We start from the raw sequence: 19,756 nt of genomic DNA, 5'->3' as shown, positions 1-19,756 counted from the left end.
TTTCTAAAATTTTTTTTTCTTTCAATTTTATTTTGTCCTGGTTTTGGTTGTAGAGTTAAGTGGTTAGATAATCATATATTTGACATAGTGTGACCTTCCATATTTCCAGAACCCCAACTGGCACCGTACAGTTATCACATTATTATTAACTATTATTTCCTGTACTTATTTCCCCGTGACTATTTTGTAAGTACCAATTTGTGCCTCTCAGTCTGTTCACCTCTTTCATTCAGTTTTCCAACCTCTTTCCCCTCTGGTGATCACCAGTTTTTTCTCTGTGTCTGAGTCTGTTTCAGTTTTGTTTGTTCATTTATTTTGTTCTTTAGATTCTACATATAAGTGAAATTATATGGTATTTGTCTTTCTCTCTTATTTCACGGAGCATAATACCCTCTAAGCCCATTAAAATTTTAGAACCTGCTTTTCTCCTGCACAGCATTTGCAAGTTGTAGTTTTAAATAGCATAAATTAGTTATTTCTCTTTTGTCGACTACCCTAAAGGCCTAGTATGAATAATTAAGCTTTTTATAGAGAGACTACTCTGGTAGTTGCTTAATGTTCCCTGATTACTTGGGTCAGTAGTTCATAACAGTCACTGGAGAACTTATTAAAACACAGGTTTCTGAGCCCTATATCCCAAGATTCTGGTTCAGTAGGTCTGAGTGGGGCCATAAATTTGCATTTCTTACAAACTCCCATATCACACTGATGTTGCTGGGGCCTAAGATCATACTTTGAGAACCACTGACCTCCGTGGTACAAAAGAGACTTACTTGTAATAAGCCCTCTTTAAAAAAAATATCTTTCATTAAAATAAAGCTCAAGTTGATGAGGTGTAAGATAAATTTTCTTAAGCCAAAACCATTTTAGGCGGGGGTATAGTACTGCATTGGCTCTATTTTATGATTATTGTAAATTGGATTTGCTTTGAGTCAGTTGCTGCAGCCCACGACTTCAGAAGTTAACTCTAAGGAATTTATCCACCTGCCCCTTCTTTAGAACTGCGCTGTGTTGTGGCTTGCCAGGAGGAGCAAGGGTCGCCCCAGCTCTGTGGCTAGAACTCTAGGTCCGGGTCACTTCTTTACTTGCATTATCAGAGGCAACACGTCCAGTTTGACAAACTGCAGGAGGCTCCAGATAGGGAAGCCTGTGGGCGCCAATCTAGGAGACCAAACCCCACTTGCTGCAATCGGCCAACCCAACCCCCTCCGCAAGTCTTTTCTCCTCGGGGGTACCCTCGTGCAGCCGCGGGAGCCAAGCGGGGACGCGAAGGAGCCCCTGGGGAAGCGCGCGGGCAAGTTCGGACCCGCGGGAGATCACGCAGAAGTCTACGCCCGGAACCGCTGCCTCCGAACAGTCGCGGGATCGCCGCCTCAGAGTGAGCCACTCGGCCCAAGGACCAACTCAGCCCGGGCTCTCTGGGTCAGGAGACGCTCTGCAGGCCCGCGAGCTTGTTCACTCAACTCGGCCCACGGTCGCCCTCGGGCTTTGCAGACATGACGGCCACGGCCGATGTTGGCTTCGTGAAGGAGGCTTCTCGGCAGATCCTGGCCGGCGGTTCCGCTGGTAAGTTCGCTCCGTCGGGGGCCGGTCGCTTTTCATCTTGGCTTGTCCACAAAAGTTTCTCAGACAAGTTTCCCAGAAGTTTTTGCCGTCTTCCTATAAACAACTCGCTGAGGGCGCAGAACCTGACCGGGCGGAACCAGAGCAAAGGAGGCCGGGAGCGGGAGGTGGGTGTCCTGGGGTCAAGTCGCCGAGGTGCTCGCTTTGGCCGCTCTCGGGTTCCCCTCCGTCTCCGTTCCTAGCCTGAAATGCAAGGTAGGCAGCCCCAAGGCCTGCAACACTGAGGAGGCTTTTTTGCCTAGATGGTTATTTTACTTTAAACGATCCAGCTTCTGTTAGACTTAGTTTTGCTCTCTATTGTAGCCTCTTCTGAGTTAATTCAGATCTTGCATAACTCCTTTCTCCCTCATTAAAATGTGTACCTCAGGACTCTACAGATATTCTTACTGTATACTGCGCTTGCTTGAGACAATTCGTGTCTTAAATAGACATATTAGAGTAAATGTTTGTGTTAGCACATATAAACACCTTTGATAGAATGGGCTTACATTAATTTAGAGAGTTATACTGTGGGGAAAAACATTTGAAAAAAATCTGCGATACTAATCATGGAAATAATTACTAAGTGTGGCTAGAGAAAGTTACCCATGAGATTATGTTATGTGAATGTATTTTAAAGATACTTTAAAATATAAATTATGAGTTGATTGAAAAATTAATCTTACAGACTGTCATGCATTTTTATTATAAACATAATTATATAATTCACTCATTGCCATATAACATTTACATAAATGTCTCTTAATAAATTATATTTGGTAACTCTAATAAAACACATTAAGACAATGACTAGATGTCTAATGTTTAACTTCCACTAGTAAAATTTATTTTCAAACAAATTTGAACTTTTTATAAAAGGGACTACTTACTACAAATAATGACCAGTTTTCATTTTGTCATGAACTACTTTCATCTCAGGGGTACTGCAAGCAGCCAGATGTATCACTTACAATCTGTACACTTTCATAAATATATTTTATTAATGTGGCAACCAAGGCGTGAATTTATTATATGTAATTATGGATATGTCTATCCATTGTTATGATCAATGGTTCCACTGTCCACTTTTTTATTGTTTGCCTGTAGTGATGATGAATCTGCACCAATTTATTCACCATTTTGGTCAAATCCCACAATGTTCAAGACTCTGCCACTCTCCCTGACTCACTGGATTCAGAGTCCATGACTCTGATAAAAAACAAGAAACAAACAAACCAAACCCCCGCCCCCCCTGCAAACTCAAGTGGCCCAATAAGAAAGTGAAGTTAATTGGTGAACATCCTAAGTTATTCACAATCATCTGTATATTGGCTTAGATGATCATGCTATGTATTAGACACAGCTAAACTTAAGGGATGTTAATAATAGATCAAACTCTAATCCTACTTACATTGTTTTGTTGGATGATAACTATTTGGCACAAATACAATGTGTGATTCCACCATGTTCTTAAAATTACAACTAATATGAATGAAAATTAGTACATATATAAGATAAATTAAACATAGCATAGCTGACTTATACATTTAGTACTATGGAATTACTGATAAATGATGAGAGTAATTTACACTTTCATCACAGTGAAAGAGAGTCATGTTTTCTTCCACTTGGCCAAAAACATTTTCATAAAATTTTATATTTATTGGACTTTAATAAGTTCAGGCTAATCATATTATATAGTCTAGGTCAAGGGACAAAAAGAAATTAATATACAACAGTCAGAATTTTAATAAATATAAAAAATACATATGAATCTCTAGCACTGGAGTTCTGACTGATACTGTCATTAAATGAAACGCCTCTGTGTATGTATGTATGTGTATTATATAATCTTTTGATAGTAAAGGCTAAAAATATAATATAGATTTCTTATGAAAAAGTAATTAGGGAGGTTTATTAGAGAAATACTAGGGTATACCATGGAATTCAGGGTCTGGGATGCATTCCTGGAACAGACTGGAATCAGGAGCTGGGGCACTGAGGGGAACTCAGGAAGTAAACTCTTGCCATGTCTTCCTTTTTCTCTTTGTCAAATGGTTCAGCATTCCCAAAGCAGCAAGGTGGTGGCTAATAATAGGGTCACAAGTAATACTACTACCGGTGTTACGATAGCTTCCATAAATTTGCCTGGTAAGGAGTAAATATGCCCAAATGGATTCAGATAGTTAATTACTGACACAGACAACAAAAGCAAATAATTATGGTGTCAGTTCCCCATATCTGATGTCCCTCGTTCCACAGGTAACACCAAATTGAACAGACCAGATGGTAAACGGTATGAGTGGTAGGTCCCTCTGCTCTTGGTCCCTCAGAATGACAACCAAGTAGTTTTATAGACTTCACTGAAGTCTGCAGCTTTACCGTAAGTAGGAGTGAAGTGGAAAGTCTTGTGCTCAACTGAAACTAGGGAGATCGATGAGAAATGGCATTGTGGCAGCCTTCCACAAGACAGTGTGAGAAACAGCCTGTCAACAGCTCCTCAGCAGGCTGATAATCTTCCCTTAGGCAACAAGAAATTACAGGACATCTGCCAAGACTCAGGTCAGACTGTGGTTAAGCCTCGCCTAGGTGGCCTAAGTGGAGATGTGTAAGGTTGTCAGGTGCCACACTGGAGTTATTTCCTTGTGCTCTCCTGGTGCCTTCATCAGTCTTCTTTCTGCTGTTGTCTGCTCTGCAGTCCATGTGGCAGAAATGTTCCCCAATAGCTCCTGCACTTACATGCTTCTTGACTTCTGTTCTGCAGAGGGAGCAAAAAGAGGCTGACTTGCTTTTTTTCAATTCTGGTGTAAAATCTGAGGAAAGACTCAGAATAATCCAATACTGGTCAGAGACCCACCTCTTCACCAGTTATAGCTAATGCCCATGCAGATGTCTGGGGCAGGAGTGGGATGGGGATCTCAGTAGAGATTTTCTCTAGAGAAGCTACACACATCATGAGATGGGCAATAGATGTCTTTTACAAGGCCTATCTCTTCTTAAAAGATGGTTTGCAATATTTGTATTTAAAAAAACCCAAAGAGATCGATGCTCTGACAGTTGCTTGGACAATTCACACCTAAAGACTGGCCTTGAGTTTGTAGCCAACTATTATACTTAGATATTGTAACCAATGGCAGCCTTGTTTTATATAATGAAAGCTGTACTCAAGACAAGTCAGTATGTACTGGAGTTCTACAGGCTTCTAGTCTTCATTCTCAGCTTCAAGTAGTAGCATAAGATTCAGGTGAGAGAATAGAAGCCAATGATAAGAGCTTCAGGAAGATCACTAAGGTCTAACATTGTAGACGAGTTAAATATGAAAATGAGAAGAGGCCATTGGATGAGACCCTTGGTACTCAGTGTGGTCCAGGGATAGGCAGCAGGGGCAATGGTAGGAAACACCTGGAAGCTCGTTAAAAATGTAGGCTCTCAGGCATCACTCCAGACCTACCGTATCAGAATCTGCATTTTAGAAAGGTCCCCAAGTCATTGATTTGTACTTCTTGTTTTAGAAGTACTGCACTAGACCTTTGAGAAAAGAGAGCCCATGGAGTGGGAGCTGGATCACAGAGGGTTGCAAATTAAATTTCTTGGTTTTTATTGCTGACCAGAGAGAGAAGAATGAATTCTGAATGCCTTATTAAATGCCCTCAGTTTAGCTTTCAGATTTATTTTCTGTCCCTCTCCCACACATTCCATTTGGTTTCTGCTAAATAAATTTGCTAACCATACTTGAATGTTGCCTGTACCTTTCCACCTTTATTCCCAATGCCTGGTATGTCTTCCCCTTGTTTTCTCTACCTATTGAAATCCTATCCATTTTCCAAGGCTTAGTTTGAAAAACCATTTTCTGCATAAATGTTTCCCAGATGGTCTCTACAGCCCTATCCAGCTTTAGCATTCTCATTAAGATGTGAATGGTACAAATAATAAAAGTATCTAGCATTTATTGAGGCAATACTAAATGCCAGACCCAGTTCTAAGCTTTATGGGTATTAACATTTTCAATCCTTACCACAACTCCAAGACGAAGAAATTGATGTACAGAGGGCCTAATTAACTTGCCTATGGGTGCGCAAGCATGTCATCATTTCTACAGAAAATCAGGATAGGGGAGAGACTAGGAGAATATTATTCCTATTGACAGACATTTATAGAAGTTGGAGAGATCAAGTCACGTATGCTATCCCTTATTACCTCTGTATCTCTTATTAGTTTACATCCCTTAGAAGAACTTTTGTTTACAAACACAATCCTTATAGTCTTTCTGTTAAATAGTATCTCGTTCTTTTCAAATAGTTCCATGTGTGTGGGGACCAATTAGCTTTTAGCCAAAAGAAAATTCTCAATCTATCTAGGGCCTCTACATGCAGTTGGACAGAGGGTTGCCTGCAAAAGGACTCTGGTCACTGGGGCCAGTGGGGACTGAAATGTATCCTGTGCTCTATTTCATCATCTGTATACTTGAGAGCTAAGACATGTCCACCTAGAGGAGAATGGACACCTTTTTCTGTCTCCCACAGAAACACCAAATGGATTGGCAGCAAACCTGACAGCAACACTAATTGAATTTCCCCAAACTTGTTAGAGCTCCCAAAGTCCCTGGGTCTCAACATCCCCCAGATCCCATGTCATTACACTGTCTGCCCATCAGCAGGACTCCAGAAGGTTTCTCTTTTATGCACAATTCTTCCTTGGAGCCAGGAACATAGCTCCACCTGAGACCCTCTCATGCTCCCTAATGGCCAGTTTGGGCTCCTCCATGTGTTTCCAGAGTTCATGGGATTCTTATCTAATGTCAGGTAGGAACTTTTAAGGCCCTCTCAGATGGTTTCCTCCAAATTCTTCTAGGGCTTTGCATCCCAACTTCAGAATCTCCCAGGGTCTCTGAGGAAGTCCCCTTGGACCCCTGAGAGACCCTGCTCTTACCAGGGGTTGCCAGGCTCCTTCCCGAAGACATGCCTAGGCCCCATTCACCCTGAATCCCTTCCACAGTGGCATTTCTAGAATCCTCCTACCCTTGCCTTTCAGAATCTTATACTTTAATTCCTCAAAGTCTGTAAGTTCCACTCAATGTTTCCTAGAACATTCCTGTTCCATGTAGTACTTACATGATCACCATATTGGCAGGATACTGATTTGTTTCTCCAGCACTGCAGTAGCGCCCCCCTCCCCTGTATCTTGTAGGCACGTACCCCAGGGCATCTTCCAGTCACTACTTGGAGAAATTTTAGTCAAATTGTTCACAGTATTGTGGAAACAAGTTTTCCAATTTTTGCATTACACACAGTTTCAAGTACTTTGTGCAGTTTATCTCATTAATCACTTTCAAGGGCTCAAATGAGAAAGTGAAATGAAAGACCTTTTCCAGGGAAGGGAAAGCTGGCAATGGATAGGCTTTGGGGAGATTAACTGTTGACAGTCTATATGAAATGTCCATTGCACTGATGGGAGAGAGTCTAAGGCTTTCAATGTAAAAAGGTTACTAAAAAGGTATGGGATAATTTTAAATCTTATTTTTTAAATTCCTGATCTTATATATCTTCATTTTCACAAGAGTTATACCTTTTCTTACCCTAGTTAAAATGCAGTTAAAAGCAATGCCTTAACAGGCAGTATGTATACTAGTAGTCCTCTGGATTTTAATTTGGACTAGGTAGTAAAAGAGGTGATGCACCAGGGGGTAATCAAGGTTAAAATTTTGATCAAGGAAAATTCTTTTTCAGAATGGGTGCAAAGGGGATACACATGTGATTTGGGTAAATGGCACCTTCAGAAATTCAGGATTTGGGAAACTGCAATTGTTTGATAATAAATAGCAGGTTGTAGAAACAGGTGAGCCTTTATGACACATCAAAGAGAGGCTGGAACCCATTATCTGGGTAATTAGGGAGGAAAAATTTGCCTTATTTCTACCATACAGGAGGAAGCAACTCTACTGCTCAAATTAATTATAAAATACCTTTAAGGGATGTGTTTTAATTAAAATGTAGTCTTGTCTCTCTTAAGGAAAATCTAGGTCTCAAAAGCATAAATTTAAGAACAGTTAAAATATGAATTTCATAACCACATTTCAAAGAATTTCTTATTTTACTGTCCTTAACTAAAAGACATTTTAAAAGTATAAGTATAGTATATGTGTACATGATTTAGTTGACATAAAACAACTTGTACACAACGTTTGAGGGAAACCTTGTTAAAGCAGCCCTTTCTCACTTTCCTCCCCCTGTAATCCCCGGCCCCCACCCCATTCTTGACTTGGACATCGCGGAACAATAAGAACCTGGTGTTTTAGGTACACCACAGCAGGTGCTCAGAAATGCTTGTTGACTATATTAATGAATAAATATCAGAAGCACATGTCACAGAATATTATTGTTAGGATTCTAGTCATCAGACAACTGATATTTGTAAGAATATGGTATTTTCTTTCATTGTAATCTAAGTGAAAAAATTACCTTCAGGTCTAAAATCTCTGCCACTTTCTGAGAGAGGCCCATGATAGTTTTTTAAAATTTATATACCATTTTTCATTCCAGGATCCCAAACTTAAAAGAGATGAAAAAATCATTTTCATTATTCTGATTAAAGTAGGTTATATCTTAAAATAGCAATGATTGAAACCAGATTAAGGGACTTCTACAAGATTCTTAATTATTCTAGATCTTAACTGATTTTTCTGACCAGTTGTCTTTTCCTTTTGCTTTTAAATTATTATGTTTATGTAAATTATTTCCATACTTTGATGTGATCATGGTTTATGCTCATTGTGGATATTGTGTTAAGTCTGTATCATTCATTTATTCATTCATTCATTCCTCAACTGAGGATATGTGTATTGATTTGAGACAGAGAGAAAGAAGGAGAGAGAGAGAGAGAGAGAGGAAGGGAGGGCGAGAGAGAGAGGGAGAGGGAGAGAGAAACATCAATATGAGAGAGAAACATGGATTGGTCGTCTCCTGTGTGCACCCTGACTGGAGATTGAACCCACAACATTTTGGTGTATGGGATGATACACCAACGAACTGAGCAACCTGGTCAGGGCAGCTCTGTAGCTTTTGATTGTTATTGATAGTCCTTGTATTAGTTTGCTAGGGCGGTTAGAACGATGTTCCACAAACTGGGTGCCTTATAATGACAGAACTTCACTATCTCACAGTTCTGGACACTACAAGTCTGAAATCAAGGCGTGGGCCGGGCTGGTTCCTTCGGGAGGTCCTGAGGGAGAATCTATTCCATGCCTCTCTTCTAACTTCTGGTAGTTGACAACAATCCTCGTGTTCTTTGGCTGTTGTCCCATGACATTCTCTCCCTATTTGTCTCTGTGTCCAAATTTCCTTCTTCTTAGGAGGACACCATTCATTGGATTAGGGCCCACTCTAATCCAGTATTACATTTTAACCTGATTACTTCTGTAAAGACCCTATTTCCAAATAAGGTCATATTCTCAGATACCAGAGGTTAGAACTTGATCATATATTTTTGGGGGACACAATTCAACCCACAATAGGCATTCAGTTGTATTTTTCTCTTCATATTGTGTTTCTCAAATTCATGTCACATATCTCAAACTATGACCTTGTATTATTTTGGCTTTTTCCTTTTATTCTTTTATATATTTTATTGATTATGCTATTACAATTGTCCCATTTTTTCCTCCCTTTTGTTCCCTTCCGCCCTGCACATACCCCCAACCAGCATCCCCCTACCCCCATCCCTTAGTTCATCTCCATGGGTTGTACATAGAAGGTCTTTGGCTTCTCCATTTCCTATACTATTCTTAACCTCCCCCTGTCTATTTTGTACCTACCAATTATGCTTCTTCTTCTTCTTGTTTTTCTTCTCCTCCTCCTCCTTCTTCTATTAATTAATTAATTTATTTTTCCAAATACATTTGTCTCCGCCTTCCCCCAACCGCTGTACCTTTCCCCCCCATTCTCCCCTCCCCTTCCCCTCTTATCTCTATTTCTATGATTCTGTTCCTGTTCTAGTTGTTTGCTTAGTTTGTTTTTGCTTTGGTCTTTTTTAGGTTCAGTTGTTGATAGTTGTGAGTTTGTTGTCATTTTACTCTTCATAGTTTTGATCTTCTTCATTTTCTTAGATTAGTCCCTTTAACATTTCATGTAATAAAGTCTTGGTGATGATGAACTCCTTTAACTTTACCTTATCTTGGAAGCACTCTATCTGCCCTTCCATTCTAAATGATAGCTTTGCTGGACAGAGTAATCTTGTATGTAGGTTCTTGCCTTTCATGACTGGATACTTCTTTCCAGCCCCTTCTTGCCTGCAAGGTTTCTTTTGAGAAATCAGCTGATAGTCTTATGGGAATTCCTTTGTAGGTAACTGTCTCCCTTTCTCTTGCTGCTTTTAAGATTCTCTTTTTATCTTTAATCTTGGGTAACTTAATTATGATGTGTCTTGGTCTGTTTCTTCTTGGATCCAGTTTCTTTGGGACTCTCTGAGCTTCCTGCATCTCCTGGAAGTCTATTTCCTTCTCCAGATTGGGGAAATTCTCCTTCATTATTTTTTCAAATAGGTTTTCAATTTCTTGGTCTTCCTCTTCTCCTTCTGGCACTCCTATGATTAGGATGTTGGATTGTTTAAAGTTGTCCCAGAGGTTCCTAAGCCTTTCCTCATGTTTTTGAATTCTTGTTTCTTCATTCAGTTTTGGTTAAATGTTCATCTTTATCTCTTCTTTCTGCTCCACATCCTTGATTTGAGTCCTGGTTTTCTTCCCTTTACTGTTGGTTCTCTGTATATTTTTCTTTATTTCACTTTGCATAGCCCTCACTTTTTTCTCCATTTTGTGATCATACTCAATCATTTCTGTGATCATCCCGATTACTGGTGTTTTGAACTGTGCATCTGATAGGTTGGCTATCTGTTCATCGCTTAGTTCTATTTTTGGAGCCTTGATCTGTCCTTTCATTTGGGCCATTTTTTTTTTTTTTTGTCTCAGCACACCTGTTACTTTGAAAGGAACGGGGCCTTAGGTATTTGCCAGGGCAGGGCAATCCAGGTCACTGAGTTGTGACGTTGTATTTGGGGTAGGGGTCTGAGAGGGAACAATGCCTTGCTTGGCTCTCTACCAGCTTTCAGTCACTTCCCCCACTACCACAAGCAAACTGGGCCCTTTTGGTGCTGATTCCTGGGTGAATGGGTTTGTGTATGTTCTAGGACCCTGTGGGTCTCTCCAGTGAACTCTTATGTAAGGCTGGGAGTTTCTCCCACTACCGCAACCCTTCTAGGTGTTTACAGCCAGAGATTTTGAGGTTTTCTTTTTCTGCACTGGAACCCTGGAGTGCATGATCTGTCTCACTCCCCAGCTGTTTCCCCTGCAAATGGACCACCTGGTCTGCCAGCTGCCCCCTTGTCTGCCTGGTCCTCCAGCTGCTGCCTCGCCTGACTGGTCCTCAGCTGCCACTTTGCTGCACATCCTCTCTGCCCCAGATGCCTGTCTCTGCCCCTCCTACCAGTCTGGGTGAATGTTTCTTCTTTAACTCCTTGGTTGTCAGACTTCCACATAGTTTAATTTTCTAGCAGTTCTGGTTATTTTTTGTTTTTAGATGTGTTGTTGTCCTTCTGTTGGTTGCGTGAGGAGGCAAAGTGTATCTACCTATGCTTCTATCTTGGCCAGAAGTTGGCCTTGTATTTCTTTTCATTTCAATGTAAAACTTTGTGAATAGTTTCCCACTCAGTGTTTAACCTAATATAATTGGCCTATCTGACTTTACCACTCTGCTGAAACTATAAACTACTGATGCTCATTCCTAGTTTTACCAAATATTTGTTGAATTCCACATCTCTGACCAATTTTTGTCTTTAAAGTTGTCTGAGCTGTTGATTTTTACCCCGTTATTCATATCGCATCACTTAAAAAAATCCTTACTAAAGATAGGCTTATTGATTTTCGAGAAGGAGGAAAAGAGAGGGAGAGAGAGAGAGAAACATCAGTTGGCCGCCTCCTTTAGCATGCCAACCAGGGATCAAAACCACAACCTAGATATGTGCCCTGACTGGGAATAGAACCCACAACCTTTTGGTGTATAGGATGATGCTATAGCCAACTTAGCCGCCCAACTAGAACTCTCATCACTTTTTTATTGTCCCTCTTCTTTCCCTTTCCTTAAAAATTGATGTTCTGCTTCCAGCCAAGATGTCAGTAGAAGTAAATGTAGAACTCAGAACTTCTCACAACCACATCCAAATTACAACCTAACTGCAGAATAGCTATCATTCAGAAGTGCCTGAATTCTGGAGGAATGGAAGTTCTTCAGCTAGAGAATTAAAGAAAAAGCCACATCCAGACTGGTAAGAGAGATGAAGACCAGGATCGGGCTGGTCCCACACCTACATGTAGCAGTTAAAAACTGGGAGGGCTATCATGGCTGCAGAAGTTGCTTCTGAGAAGCAATGGTCCCAGCCCTGCCAGGCTCTCCAGCTAGGATTCCAGTGTTGGGAAAAGAAGTCCCCATAACTCCTGGCTGTGAAAACCAGTGAAGATTGTGGCTGAGACAGAGGTCTTCTGGATTCCCAGGCGTTCCTCTTAATTTTCTGGACTTACTTGAACTCACTCCCTCTGAGCTCCAGCACTGGGGCAGCAGCTTGAAATGAACCAGATATATATGCATAAGAGCTGAATTGCCTGGCTTTAGGGTGAGGGCTGAGGGAGCAGCTTTTTCCCAGACAGAAGTGTGGACAGAGGCTATCATTCCTTTTCTGAGTTGTTCCTCTGGAGGTGCAGGCCAGGCCAGGCCATATCTGAGTCTCCATCAGCTTTACACTGTTAACTCCACCCTGGTGATTCTCTGAGACCCAGTCCCACCCACCTTGCTGTATACAAGAGACTCACTTCAGGTCAAAAGGCACACACAGACTAAAAATAAAAAGATGTTTCATGAAAAAGGAAACAAACAAACAGAAAAAAACTCTGGACAGGAATACTTATATCAGACAAGGCTATAACAAGAAGCAAGGCAGGGCCCAGAAATTCCACTTCTGGGTATTTATCTGAAGAAATGCAAAATACTAAATTGAGATACATATGTTCATGCCAGCATTATTTACAATAGCTAAGATATGGAAGCGCCTTAAGTGACCATCAACAGATGAATGAAGAAAAAGTGGGGCACATATACAATGGAACATGATTCAGCCATAAAAAGAATGAAATGTTACCATCTAGAACAATGCAGATTGTGCTGAGTGAAAAAAGTCAGACAGAGAATGACAAATGCCATATGATTTCACATATATGTAGAATCTTAAAAAATAAATGAACAAACAAAATAGAAACAGACTCATATATATATAGAGAACATTTTGGTGGCAGCCAAATAAGAGAGGGTTTGGGAAGATGGGTGAAAAAGGGAAAGGGATTAAGAAGTTCAAATTGGTAGTTAGAGAATAGTCATGGGGATGTAAAGTACAGCATAGGGAATGTAGCATACATTGTAATAACTATATATGGTGTCATATGGGTATTAGTTTTATTGAAGTGAAGACTTCTTAAGTTATATAAATGTCTAATCAGTGGGCTGTACACCTGAAGCTAATATAATATTGTATATAAACTATAATTGAAAAATAAATTTAAAAAAATATGTTCTGCAGTGTTCTAAACTTTTCTGCCTTACACCGTCTGTTATCTCTCTGAACAAGCCCATCTGCTCTTTGGCTTCATTATCCATTTGCAGATAACTGTTGGATCTATATATTCAGCCCCTCTGTGCCCTGCAGACAAATTTGTAACTTATGCAGTAAAAATAATACACAATCAAGAGTCACATGCACTCTAACAATTTTTAAAAATGATTCAGAGCTAAATTTTGAAACTGATATTAGGCCCTCAAATACCATTTTCTCTTTTTGTATAGTTGTACTCATCCCTATTTTGAGTTCAGCTTTTCTCATGCATTCTTTTTGCTATCTTAAGAAGTTGCAAACGAATTTCTCTGGGTGTTTGTTTGGGTTAGGTGGACCCTACCTAATTATTAAGTCAATAATTTTGATAAGACAAATGGGAAACTGTAAGATAAGTCATAAGTACTGACACTTATTGAATAATTACTATGTTTAAAGCACCTTACTTTGCTTAAATCATTGATATTAATTTGTAATTTCTTGAGGATTAAGAAACTGAAGCTCAAAGAAATTAAAGAACTTGCTCAAAGACAGTGACAGTGCATGGACTCAAACTCTCCTCTTTGCTTTCAAAGCTTGTACTCCTACCCACTGATGGCCTCATAGTGTGCAGAATGAGAAATCAGGCTGGCAGCCACATACAGAGTTATCACCTTCAGAAGGTTTCTTGTCTTTCTGGTTGATTTAAATATTGTAGCTGCTCTGGAACTCAAGTATTGATGAACAAACAGGGTCCGCCCTTGGTAAAATGGGACATTTCTTGTTTTAGCCAGATCTTTAAATGCCAGACATAGCACAAGCATGAAATTCTCCATATTACCCAGCTGGAGGTCTGTCAGCATCAATGGGCTACCCTCTTTCTGCCAACTCCTACAGGCAATTGATTAGGAATGAACTGAGCCTCAATCCTCAGGCAATTGGTAATTAAATCCTTATGTAACTAGGCAAGATACCAGAATGACTCACTGGAGTGAGAACAAACCCAAATGAGAGTGGACAAACCTCTCTGTAAAAAACAAGGGAATTTAAGTTGCAAAAAAATAGGTGTCTTGAGCCTTTTTGTTTACATGAATCTTGTAGCTTTAGGTTAGATACAAGGGTGAGTTTAATTGAATGTCCATAAAAGCTAGAATGTACTTTTGTAGGAGGAAGATATAACTTTGTAGAAAAATAATAATATATATATTTCAATAGAATTGAATAACACCTAAAATAGAATTGTGGCCAAAAGCTTTAGAGAGAGAGATTGAAAGAGAGAACAGATATGTCATTATGCTAAGTTTTTGAAAAGTTATCCATATTTATGGGTCATCAGGTATACCAAAATCAGAGAGACACAATTATGGAAAACATTAGTTTTTATTATTGTTGCTGTGACTGTTATTATTGTCATTATTATTTTGGAAAATGATTATAGAGATAGATTAAAAAACTGTGTTTTTTAAAAAATATTTTAGAGTGTGAAAATATATTAAAAAATTTATATATTTTAGAGTGTATGCTAAACAGTATGATTTAGGTGAAAGGAGGGAGAGAGAGAGAAACATCGATTTGTTGTTCCACTTATTTATGTATTCATTGGTTGATTCTTTTATGTGCCCTGACCGAGGATAAAAACCTGCAACCTTGGAGTATTGGGTGATGTTCTGATCAGCTAAGCTACCTGGCTAGGGCCTAAAAACACTTTGAAATAAGTTGCAGATACTTCTCCAGAGATTCAAATATTAGCAGCGTTATTTTGTAGCTTCTTTCTAGGGCAGTACATTTTCTTGGCTAGTGTAAAACTGAGCAGCCACATCCTAATCTAAGAATTCCATTCAGTACTTGTGCATACCTATAGATGGCGCTGTCTTCCTATAATTTTGGTGATTTGCTAAAAAAGAAAGAAAGAAAAAAAAGAAGGCTTTCTACAGACATATGTAGAAGTGTGTTAACCTTTTAGTTAGAGTCCATCATTGTAGAACATTTGGAACAGGTGACTTGCATAGATCATAGAAGATTATACATTTGAAAAATGTAGAGGACTGTACTTTTGGAACTGATTTGTTCATAATCATGATTCTTATTTATATATGGAAAATAGGTTTATGTATCTAAGTAAGAGAAATCGAAGAAATTATTTATGTTGCTATAATATTTATTTTCTCTGGGGTGACCTTGCTTTTGTAATTAGAGTCCTGGATCAATTATTAAAACAATTATCAAAAATTTTTGATAAGCTTAGCTAACATATTATTAATTGCTTCTAGGTTTTGGAGATTACCTTGTGAAATGAAACTCCTAGATTGCATAATTTTGTTTCTCTAAATTTTCAGTGTTAGAGTGTATGTTGCACTAATTGTAAATTATAAGCTTCTGTGAGCAGGATCTAGAGTGCCAAATATATTTTTATTTGTCTGAGGCAGCCACTCATAATGCTACTTCTTATTTTAATCTAGTGGACTTTAACATAAGAAAGTGAAAGAGATGTGAAGAATATATTTTATTGAGCAAAAGCTCCAAACAGGATTTTTTATTTCAATATTAATATAATACATACTGAATTGTGGAGTTAATGGGGAATACCTTGAGTCCTTGCTCCTGTCAATGAACTTTCAACCACAAGATGGCAGTATAACTTTCCCATGACTTTTAAAACATTAAAAAAAAAATTACTAAATTAAACAAGTTATTTCTTCCTTTCTTAATGAGAAACCTATACAGCTATGACATTTAAGGAAATTTATAAAGAAGATGAATGAAAGTACTCACTGTAAGAAATACTAAGACTCTTTAGTGATTTTTTTTACTGAACAATTTCAGTTGTTCTGAGAAAGCATTAAGTTGAAAGTAGGAATGTGATAATACCACAGCTGAAAGACATATCAGCATCTTTCTTTTACAGAGCAATATAGCCTCATGTTTTCCTGATTGAGCATCAAGAAATAAGACTTTTTAAAAACTGTTTCCTTCATGTTTTCATGGCAACCGGCATTGGCCTATACCTTCTACTCTTTGGAGCATGGATATGCTGAAGATTGGAAGGACACCAGGGAAGCAGAGACAGGGGAAAAAAAGAAAGCAAAATAGAGACACTGGCACCTAACTTTTTTTTTTTAAACAGTAACAATAATGTCTATTCCACCCTTGCTGGATTTATATATTCCATAGTTTAAAAACATATTATCTGTTTATTCTATAATGGGTATTTAAATAGCCATTATCCAGTACCATGTGTACTTATAATAATTTCATCAGTATGCCTACATACTAGGTAGTATCATGTTTCACTCTACATAGATGGTTTTCACAATTTAAATTTTTTTGTGTGTGTGATTGATTTAAAAGATTACCCTGGATTTATTTCTTGTTTTTTATGTCTTGTGAAGTGAGTCCCTTTCAGTTGAAGACCAAGCCTTATTTATTTTCTATCTCCCGGCCTAGCACAGTGTTTAGACTAGGTAGCCACTCATTAAATTAGTTTTTATTCAAATTGCATTTACCACAAGACAATTCAATTCTATTAAGACCTATTTTGCTTATGTGCCATAAATGTGGAAGAGGTAAGGAAAATACATTCTAGTTTAGAAGCTAAGTACTTTGAACATCTTATTTTGCCAATTGTGAAGGGTGTGTTCCTTGTAGGAGTGATAGTTCACAGAGTAGCATTGAAAATAAAATGTTTTTCTTGTTATTGACCTAAGGTGTATTTCAGTGCAAACACTCTTACGCTAAACAGTATGATTTGCTTTGTAGAATAGAATATAGGCATGTAATCAATATGAGATGTACAGTTGCTGCTTGTGTGCAACCCTACACAGAAATATTTTATATTATAAACTCAAAAAGGAAGCCTATTACTTTCCATGATTTACATAAGTTAGGAATGGATGGTAAATGTTTTTGTGGACAAGTTAAAATTTTTAAAAAGATTCATAGTTACCATGTATAGGAAAAACATATAAGACAAATATATAAGAAAAAATAATAAATGCAGTTACCATGGGTGAGGAAAAATATGGTTTCGTGTAATGCCTAAGTGTGTAGGCCATGTTCCAGAACTCTGTAGTTTTAGGTTAGTTATTTGCAATCAGGGTGCATTTCCCCCTAGAACAAATTACATTGCTTATGTAATTTGTGGGAGAGCCACAAAAATCTTATTTTTTAAACTTGTACTAAGTGTGAAATACCACTAATAGGAGCCCTGAACCCCAGGGCATTTAAGCCCCTTTAGCCTAACCCTAGGGTCCTGTGCCCTCTGAGGTTTACTTCCCTGGAGATGCCCAGGGATATAAGCAGTAGGGAATAAGATTGAGCTGCTCATATATGCAGATAGTCTGGTGTCTTTTCTTGGGCAACAAGATAGGAATGTGCCAGGAGCCAAGAGGAAACGGGTGTAAGCAGGACCCGGAGGGCCATTTGAATGGAACCTCACATTCACAGAGGACATCATAAATTTTGACATTTCTTTTAAATAAATGTAAACATAAAGTCATTGCCTTTTCACTGCAGTTGTGCTTTGAAGGCATTAGTATATAAAATGCAGCTATCTAAGATGAAGTACAATTTAGTAAGTCTTTTAGTTGGCATTCCTTTTTTTTGAGTATTGAGAGTCTTAGCAAATAGAAACGTCTTAGGTCTCTTTCAACCTTTGAGAGACTCTGGTCCTAAGGGACAAGGGTAAATGGATTCTAGAGGTTCTCACTCCATTTATTCCTGGCACATATTTGTGCAATGAATAGATGGATGGATGGACGGATGTGTGGATGGAGGTATGTATTGTGAATAGTCAGACAGCAGAGGAGGACCAAAGGGGAAGTGCGAACCAAAGCACTGTAATAGAGGGGGCTTCTAGGTTGGAGAAGATGGGTGTTGCAGTGGTCATTCGTATGTACAGGCTGTTAGCAAATTAACTGTTTCTACATTGGAAAATGTCTGCTTTTTGGTTATGATTTGAGCAGTTTATGAGTTTTTATACTCTTGAATTTGAATAAACATGAGGGAAGTCACACTTTTAATACATATGTTTTATTAGCATTGTTTTTATATTGTATTAAGCTGTAACACTGATGTGTTTATTTAAATGTAAAAAAGCATAATATTAATGGCTAAATAAACTTGATGTAGAATAATTACAGATGTTAAAATATGCTCTTCTTATTTCTATCAGTAAGCGATAAGCTCCCTGAAGATAAGAATCATGGTCTCTTTGGTGTCCTGTTATATCCCCAGTGCCCAACACAGAGCCTGGCACAGGGCAGGTACCCAGTAAACATTTGTTGAATGAATAGATAGATAATTTGGTGAATGGATGTCTGGTTGATTTTGGTTCTCAATTTTGGATGGTAATTAAAAAACCTTTAAACCTTTCATCAAGAGACTAGAGCATATATTGTGCCCTAAGTGATCTGAAGGGGTTGGTGCAGTTCCCCCCATGCCTGATGCATGTCATCGCTGGTGAGGGGAATCATCACTGCTCACCTGCCACCAAATTCAGACATTACCCCAGAAACCACACACTGTCTCAGATCCACTATTTCTTTTATTCCTAATAGCTGCAAAGGGAGAAGAAGGAAGTCCAAAGGGTCTTAGTGTTTTTGCTGTGATTGCTCTATGTAGGAGTCAACCTTGGAGGGACTTTAATCCTTGGTACTTAAATTCCCATTGATTCTGCAAGCTTGGATACATGTCTTTCTGGATCTTGACTATGCATGGATGTAGACCTGTTTCTTCCCAATACCTGGTTTCCTAGAACGATAATAAGAAGATAGACTATCTGACTGTTAAGTTGCCTACTGTTTGAAGGTATGTTTATTTTCTCAAGTTCAGAGGTCATTGTGTTAGTTGTATTTATTTAAGTCAGTCTTTCTACTTGCCCCGCACTCCCCCAGGAATAGTTGAGTCACTTCCACATGTGTTGCAGACACAGAGAGAAGCATGCAGTCACATGGTAGGGTACTTCTTCAGTGAGGTCACAGCAACCTAATCTTAATTTTCTCTTCTGGTCTATTAAGTTCCTACTCTGGTATCCCAGGGAGTTATTTAACTCATTCGCATGCCTGTGTGTTTGTAGGAAAAAAAATATATTCATATACAGGGTGGGCAAAAGTAAATTGATTGAACTCTGTGCTGAAGTATGCTTGAGTATAACAAGTAGACTACAAGAATGTGTAGATAATGAAGGCCAGCAATTTGAGCACTTACACGAATGCACCTAAGTGCACTGTGCCATTGTGACATTCTTTTGAGCTAATAAAGCTATTGTAATAATCATAATCTGCGTGTCTTTTTCGTAAGAACAGCTATAAACCTACTTTTGCCTGCCCTTGTATATATGGAAACGTTGACCTACCTCATTTTTGTTCTCAGATCTTTCTTTGGGAATTACATAGCTTTCCAAAATTAGTTACATAGGTGGCAAACTTTTGAGTACACTTATGGGAGCTAGGTGCAAATGAGATCAACAAAGAAAATATGACACCCTATCAAGAGGCATCTATGTTTTAACAGTGAACTTTACCTTGCAAACAGA

At 38.7% G+C, this 19,756-nt stretch overlaps 1 protein-coding gene across 4 annotated transcripts in view; it reads left to right on the top strand.

The window, feature by feature from the left end:
• Positions 1–1,123: 1,123 nt before the first annotated feature.
• SLC25A21 (solute carrier family 25 member 21) overlaps positions 1,124–19,756 on the top strand; it is a 474,917-nt gene continuing 456,284 nt past the window's right edge. For 3 of the 4 annotated variants that reach the window (XM_054588867.1, XM_054588807.1, XM_054588947.1), the window contains exon 1: positions 1,124–1,566. In XM_054588867.1, coding sequence (XP_054444842.1) covers positions 1,497–1,566 — 70 coding nt within the window. In that variant the 5' untranslated portion in view covers positions 1,124–1,496. Of the gene's footprint in view, positions 1,567–1,786; positions 1,819–19,756 lie in introns of those variants that run through there. The other variant, XM_054589117.1, reaches the window with a different exon arrangement.

Source organism: Pteronotus mesoamericanus, unplaced genomic scaffold, assembly GCF_021234165.1.
Source record: "Pteronotus mesoamericanus isolate MK-2021 breed Mesoamerican mustached bat unplaced genomic scaffold, CSHL_Meso_final contig_100, whole genome shotgun sequence".
NCBI classification, from domain to species: domain Eukaryota; kingdom Metazoa; phylum Chordata; class Mammalia; order Chiroptera; family Mormoopidae; genus Pteronotus; species Pteronotus mesoamericanus.
This window is presented reverse-complemented; position numbering and strand designations above follow the sequence as displayed.